Consider the following 8,303-nt stretch of genomic DNA (forward strand, 5'->3'; position numbering starts at 1 on the left):
TTTTTTTTAATTTTGCTGAGTGTCCTTTCCTTTTTAACACTTAAAAGAGGCCTGCCAAAAGCAAGCAATCAATTTAGTTAGGTTTCTGTACTTGTTTTCCTTCATATGATTGCATCATTCCAGGAAAAGTCTGTGGTAGGCAGACATCACTCACACTGGACTTGGTCTATTTCGGAGGAGCATTTAATTAATAATTTCTGTGCAGCAGACTGTGAGAAATACTTGCAGATGAGATCTCAACAGGAAATGATTCTGATAAAATATCAGTATTTTCTAAAACAAGTATTTGAAACATCATGATAGATGCTATCAAGAAGTACAAAAAGCTGAGTATTTTCTAGTATATTTAATTCTACTTTCCTATACAAACATTAATGTTCATATGCATAGTTATTTGAAATATTTTAAAGAAGATATTTTGGAGAAGGTATTGAAATATTTTGGAAAACCTCTCTTTAAAGTACTGAAAAGCAAAAATGTCACTTTGAGAACTAAGGTATGCCTGGCCCAAGCCATGGTATTTTCAATTTCCTTATGTGCATGAGAAAGCTGGACAGTGAGTAAGGAAAACCAAGGAAGAGTTGACACCTTTGCATTGTAGTGCTGGGGGAAGAACACTGAATACACCAGGGACTGCTAGAAGGAGAAAAATCTGTCTTGGGAGAAGTACAGCCAGAACACTCCTTAGAAGGGACGATAGCATGACTTTGCCTTTACATATTTTGGACATGTTACCAGGAGGGACTGTTCCCTGGAGAAAAGCATCATACTTGGTAAAGAGAGTCAGCAAACAAAGGAAAACCCCCAGTAACATGGATTGACACAGTGGCTTCAACAGTGGGTTTAAAGATAGCAACAGTTGTGAGGATGGCACAGTGTTTTGTCCTGTGGTGGCTAGGGCCACTGTGAATTGGAACCTACTTGATGGCCTCTAATAGCAACAACAAAAATCAAATTTGTTTTAACCAGTATTTCCCAAGTTCATTTGATCCTAAAGGCTTTTCTCATGTCCCGCAAATTGATGTCCATTCATACAACCATTCATTCATTCATTCAAACATATAACTTGTTGAGGAGAGTCCCAAAAATATTTTTTGGGTTGGGGATTACATGAATAAAATCAAATGTGGACCTCACTTCCTGGAGTGTATAGTCCAATGAGAGGAATTGACTTTTCTTTTTTTTAAATGGAAGTTTATAATTACTTACTAACATATGAGCCTTAAAAGAAAATACAAGAAGCTATATGGAAGGAAGCATATTGGGAGTATATATGGGTAAGCTGTTCTAGTCTGGGGTTTCAGGGAAGAAGTTTGAGGTGTGTTTGCAAGATTGAGAAGGAATTCCCTACCGGAGGATGAGGGACTTCCACTCCGTGCAGGGGAAATTGCGGGCATAAAGATGATGAGACATTGTGAATGATGACAGAGGCCCTGGGGGTGCAGTTGGTCAATGTGCTTGCTCAGTTGCTGACAAGAAGGTTAGAGCTTTGAGTCTAACCTGAGGTGAATCAGAAAAAAGGCCTGGTGATCTGTTTCCAAAAAATCAGTCATTGGAAAATGTATGGAATGCATTTCTACTCTGACACACATGGTCCACTATGAGTGGGATTGTGTTGGAAGATTTGGTAGAAGATGCATTAGCTGCTCCTCCAGATAAGTAGGACAAAGTGGCTTGAGGAAAGACAGGACAAGTGGGTAGGGGAGAGATCTTACTAAATCTCCCAGGGCATGTTAAGATAGTACAGACTGTGGAGAGTAGGGAACTCGAAGTTGAACTTTAAAGAAGTTCAACAACATCTGAGGGCTTGGTATACAATGATGAGCTTGCAAAGGAGGCTAAGGAATGGCTGAAGAAGCTGGAGGAAAAACAACTGAGGGAAGTGGTACTGAGTGAAAGGAAAAGAATATTTCAAGAATCAGAGAGATTTTCTATGTCACATACTACTGACAGCTAAAATACGATGAGAAGTTAAGTTTTTCCATTGGATTTTATGACATAGAGGTCATTGGGCACTGGTGAATAATAGGAGTGGAAGATATTGGAGAGGGTCGAGCAGTAAGTGAAATAATGTGTCAACAACTTTGACTGTAAAGAACAGGAGAGTTACAAGGTGGAAGGTAGCAGGGAATGTGGCTCTGGGGAGTATATTATTTTTATTTGTGTCTAATGAGGGAGAATTGCGTAATTTTAAGCGATCATGGGATGTTTCCAGCTGAGATAACAATGAGGTAAGTTTCCAAGAGGACAAGAGAAACAGGTTCTAGAACCCAGGTGGAGAGATTGGCCATGTCAGGAAGGCTGGGAGCAATAGCTCCTGTATTCAACAGGCTGACACAGAAGATGGACACAGACGTAAGTGGGTGATGATATAGGTTTGTTAGTGAGAAGTTGAGTGTTTCTGACAAAAGACTTCAACCATAGACAGCCTGGCTCTTGAGCTCACCTCACGGTGGAGGTAAAAGATGACGATTTTCGTGGAAATTTAACATAGATCTGGGAGAGGTTTGTAACTAGGGGAGGATTATCTCCAGCAAGACTCAGCTGCCAAGTTTATTCAGAGTGGGGTTTTGCCAGATGGGTGGGAAGAAACGACAGAGAAGCAACACATTTATTTAGAGTGTTGGCAAAAAACACACTTTGATAAACACTGTTGTGTACTATCCAGATTTCTGTGTGAAACAGTCAAATTTTTAATTTGTATTTTTATTATATATTATTCCTAAATTATGAATTATGAATAGGAATCAGCTATTTAAGACTTTTTTCAAAATCACATATTGCTAATGAAAATTAGATTTTGGTGTATGTGTGTGTATGTTAAGTCATATTTTTGTAGAAAACACACAAAATAAAATTCTGATAATAACTTATTGTTTATGCTTAAATTTCCCATGTAAATCTCTCATCCTATGTTTGAAGCCATAGTCATCTTCATGTTTGGATCTAATACAGATGTTAAATCTAATGTAAAAGCTAACATATGAGACAGGCTTTCTCTGTAGGCTTAGGAACATTACAAGTTGCTAAAGTCATCATTTTTGTTTATGTAAATTAAAAAAAAAAAAAACCTGACCAATGGTGATAATTACACATTTGGCAAGTGATGCAGAGAATAAAATCACAGACATCTGCAGTTTCCATTTCAGAATTAGGAGAGATTTACAGAGTAACCTGTGAGAGCTGGATCTCACCTGTACTGCCTTGTCTTTCCAGCTCTCTCAGGTTTCCCGCCTTTGATAGGATACAGTCTTACCAACTTCCTATCGCTAATTTTAGTGGAAAATATTTGGCTTTTCTCTCTCTGACAGGTTTCAGGCTTACATAGTTTCTGGCTTTTGCGGGTTTTTACTGTATTAGAAAATAAAAATCTTGAGGAGAATTTTAAGTGGAGAGAGAATATGCTTCAAAGAAAACTATATGAATGGGAATTCAAATGGTGGGGATGGGGCTGGGTACAAGGATTTTAGTACAGAAGCCACATTGGCAATAAAATGTTGATTTTTGGATGTTGGTTGGAGTCTGGGATCTATCAGAAGATGTTCTGAGGACAAGTAGCTGTGTCTCCTTGAGGCTCCAAATAAGGAAAGTCTGAGAGAATTCCATATTTGAGACTTAACTTCAAGTCTATGCTTTGCTGGTTTTGTTTTCTTTATTTGTTTTCAAAATAAGAAAATTAGCCCAACACTACAATTTTATATAAAGAAACAATATTCAAATGATCATCTCTGTGGAACATAAATTTATGTGTAGCACATAATAGATAATGCTACATATCTTTCATAATGCATGTCAATTACAAAAGTTTTCTTTCTCTATTATCATGTTTCTAATTAGAGGGGAGTCATGTTTTGGGAAAGTGATGGTTATGGTTTCACTTTTAATTAATACTACAGTTTGGTCTTCCCTCCCCCCCAACATGTTGACTGAATAAGTAACAGAGTTTGAGGCTTTATAGTTAAAAGATTTATTATAATTTTTTTAACATGTTAGAGAAAGCAGATGCAAAAGACCTGGGGAAGAAGAGGAGTAAAGATGGAGAAAAGGAGAAGGAAAAATTCAAATTCTCACTTCATGGTTCAAGACCCTCATCAGATGTGCAATACTCTCTGCAGTCCCTATCAGACTGTAAGCTTTTAGTCTCTTAGAATAATAACTATTTTAGTTGTTTCCTAAAACCTTGGAAAATTTGGGAGCATAGAAATTTATTTCCTGACTAGAAATACCCAAGTAAAGCTGTTCAAACTTGTGCGTAATACTTAGGCACAAATGTGGGTATATATGTTGGGTCAAGGTCCTACCTATAAGAAAGAGGCCAAGTTGTCCAAGTTCTTATAGTATAGCAGTCATAGCCGAAGTGTTCGGGTAGAATAGGCTTCTGCTACTTATTTTCAGGTATTTCTCTGAAAAGCACTAAGAGTTCAAATACATCATTCACATGCAAGAAAATGCACAGCTACTTCCTTAAGTAGTTAGCTGGTATTTACCGAATCTAACAGAAAGCACAGTGAGCCTCCATCCCTTTGGCTATTGTGTGTCGTCGATTCTGACTCATAGACACCCTACAGCACAGAGTAAAACTGGCCCTAGGAATTCTTATGCTGAAATTTCTACAGGAACAGATTGCCAAGTCTTTCCTCTGAAGAGTGACTAATGGGTTAAAACTGCTGACCATTTGGTTAGCAGCTGAGTGCTATCACCAGGGCTCCTTCTAGCTCTTTTACTATATTTTTAAAGAAATGACTGTTATTTTTAGAAAGAATTATCTGTTTATAGAATGCTATCGACAGTCACACTTTTTACATATCACATTATGACTGGATGGACACAGGACATAAATTTATAATAATCTCATTGTATAAAGTCATGATTGATAGTGAAAATGCTCTGGCCTATATTATCATCACGTAACATCATATTGCAGATCTCTCATTTTAGTTAATATATTTCCATTTTGGACTATTTAATTCTCCTTACAGCCCCCTTGGGTAGTACACATTTGTTTTGTATATTACCAAAGAAAGCCTCTGAAAAATGTTAATTAGATCTAAAGAAAACATACACTAAAAAATACATACATCATATTATTCAGTAGGAAGACTGAAATATATTTTGGAGACTTTCCAGTCCTGACCAACAAATTATTCATGGCAAATACCATTTTACAATAACATAAATGGCGACTGTGCACCTGGACCTCACCAGATGGAATACACAGCTATCAAATAGACTACATCTGTGGAAAGAGGCAATGGAGAAGCTCAGTATCATCAGTCAAAACAAGGCCAGGAGCTGACTGTGGATCAGATCATCAGTTGCTCATATGCAAGTTCAAGTTGAAGCTGAGGAAAATTAAAACAAGGCCACAAGAGCCAGAATATTACCTTGAGTATATCCCAGCTGAATTTAGAGACCATCTGAAGAATAGATTTGACACATTGAACATTTATGACCAAAACCAGACGAGTTGTGGGATGACATCAAGAAAATCATGCATGAAGAAGGCAAAAAATCATTAAAAAGACAGGAAAGGAAGAAATGACCAAAATGGATATCAGAAGAGACTGAAATTTGCTCTTGAATGGAGGGTAGCTAAAGTGAAAGGAAGAAATGTTGAAATAAAAGGGCTGAACAGAGTATCTCAAAGGGTGGCTGGAGAAAACAAAGTAAGGTATTATAATGAATAGACCTGGAATTAGAAACAAAAAGGGAATAACATGCTTGGCATTTCTCAAGCTGAAAGAACTGAAGAAAAAAATCAAGCCTCAAAAGGATTCTATGGGAAAAATATTGAATGATGCCCGAAGCATCAAAAAAAGATGCAGGAAATACATAGGTTTCACTGTATTAGAAAATAAAAATCTTGAGGAGAATTTTAAGTGGAGAGATTCTATGGGCAGAATATTGAATGATGCAGGAAGCATCAAAAAAAGATTCAGGGAATACACAGTCACTGTACCAGAAAGAACTGGTTGACATTCTGCCATTTCAGGAGGTAGCATATGATCAAGAACAAATGATATTGAAGGAAGAAGTCCAGGCTTCACTAAAGGAATTGGTGAAAACCAAGACTCCAGGAATTGATGGGCTACTCATTGAGATGTGTGATAGTTAAGGTTGTGTGACAACTTGACTGGACCTGGTTGAGTGGCTGGGCAGCTGGTGGTAGTTATTCCCCATGATGAGACTGGCAATGAACACCATGGTGGGAATCTACAACAAGCAGCTAAGTAGCTGCTGTAGGGATGTGGTCTGCTTCCCGTATATAAGAAGTAGCTTTGGGAATGGTCTCTAGCTTATGGCACGCTTGGACCCTGCATGTAGCCGTGTTGTTGTTCAGCAGCCTGCCATACTCTGCTGATCTTGGGACTTTTAGCAGACTTTAAATAATGGCCTACCGTGTGGTTTGGTAATATCAGGAGTGTGCCTTGTTACTCGTTAACCTTAGGTTTGTCAGCCTCAGCAGCCAGCCTCAGTGAAGAAAAGCCTCCAGCTTCAGTGGGCTGGGAGCAGGAGGCAGAGCTGAAGCCCAAGGTTGAGGGACTTTCACCCAGCCCTTAGAGCCTGGCACTTTGAACTCAGACTTAAAGTCTCCAAATTGTAAGAATAAATTCCTAGCCATTCCATTTGTGGTATATTCTTGTCAGAGTGGCACTAGGTAACCAGAACAAGATATTTCAACAAACAGATGCAGTGCTGGTGGTGCTTACTCATTTATGCCAGGAAATTTGGAAGACAGCTACCTGGCCAACTGACTGGGAAAGATCCATATTCGTGCCCATTCCAAAGAAAGATGATCAAACAGAATGTGGAAATTACTGAACAATATCATTAATACCTCATGCAAGTAAAATTTTGCTGAAGATAATCCAAAAACATTTGCAGCAGTATATCGACAGGGAATTTCCAAAAATGCAAGGTAGATTCAGAAGAGGACATGGAACTAGGTATATCATTGCTAATGTCAGAGGGATCTTGGCTGTAGGCAAACAATACTAGAAAAATATTTATTGGTGTTTCACTGATTATGCAAAGGCATTCAACTGTGTGGATCATAACAAATTATGGATAACATTGCAAAATATGGAAATTCCAGAACACTTAATTATGTTCATGAGGAACCTATACATAGACCAAGAGGCAGTCATTCAAACAGAACAAGGGTATACTGAATGGTTTAAAGTCAGGAAGGATGTGTATCAGTACTGTATCCTTTGACCATACTTATTCACTGTGTATGCTGAGCAAATATTCCCAGAGGCTGGACTATATGAAGAAGAATATGGCATGAGGATTAGAGAAGACTCATTAACAACCTGTGATATTCAGATGATACAACCTTGCTTGCTGAAAATTAAGAAGACTTGCAGAACTTACTGATGAAGATCAAAGACTACAGTCTTCAGTATGGATTACACCTCAACATAAGAAAATGAAAATCCTCACAACTGAATGTGTAAGCCACATCATAATAAATGGAGAAAAGATTGAAGTTTCATTTTACTTGCATCCACAGTCAACACCCATGGAAGCAGCAGTGAAGAAATCAGACGTCCCATATAGCACTGGGGAAATCGGCCACAAGAGACCTCTTTAAAGTGTCAAATAGCAAAGGTGTCAGTTTGAAGATGAAGGTGCCCCTAACCCAATCCATGGTATTTTCAATTGCCTTATGTGCAGGTGGAAGCTGGATGATGCATAAAGAAGACTGAAGAATAGTTGATGCCTTTTAATTGTGGTTTCAATGAATAGTGAAAATTCCATGAACTGCCAGAAGAATGAACACATCTGTCCTGTTAGATGTGCAGCTGGAATACTCCTTGGAAGCAAGAATGAATGACCAGACTTCATCTCACCTACTTTGGTCACGTTGTTAGAAGGGACTGGTCCCTGGAGAGGGCTATCATGCTTGGTAAAGTGGAGAGTCAGAGAAAAAGAGGAAGACCCTCAACAAGATGAGTTAACACAGTGGCTGCAACCATGGACCCAAGCATAGAAAGGATTGTGAGGCTGGCGCAGTACCTGGCAGTGCTTCATTCTATTGAGCAGAAGGTTGCTATGAGTCAGAATCTACTGGATGGCACCTAAAAACAGCAGGTCTAACATTCAGTCATCTATGTTGGTGATTCCGGAGTATAGGTTACAATTTTCAACTTATCCTTCATTGCGTGGTTGAAAAGTGCACGCACATCCTGCACCATGCATTCTTTGATTTATTTTCATTTTGTCTTCTTTCTGTAAAACATTACAATCTTTTAACTTCTTTTACTTAATGTGATTTTGTGAGGATAAATATGTCATTT

General features: G+C 38.3%; 1 protein-coding gene across 1 annotated transcript in view; it reads left to right on the plus strand.

Moving 5' to 3' along the window:
* The window catches only part of ADGB (androglobin), a 315,129-nt gene that overhangs the window by 85,072 nt on the left and 221,754 nt on the right, over positions 1–8,303 (plus strand). The window contains exon 8 of the mRNA XM_007943219.1: positions 3,994–4,128. Coding sequence (XP_007941410.1) covers positions 3,994–4,128 — 135 coding nt within the window. The remainder of the gene's footprint in view (positions 1–3,993; positions 4,129–8,303) is intronic.

The sequence above is a fragment of the Orycteropus afer genome, unplaced genomic scaffold (assembly GCF_000298275.1).
Source record: "Orycteropus afer afer isolate SDZICR_OR568_19922 unplaced genomic scaffold, OryAfe1.0 scaffold00101, whole genome shotgun sequence".
NCBI lineage: Eukaryota > Metazoa > Chordata > Mammalia > Tubulidentata > Orycteropodidae > Orycteropus > Orycteropus afer.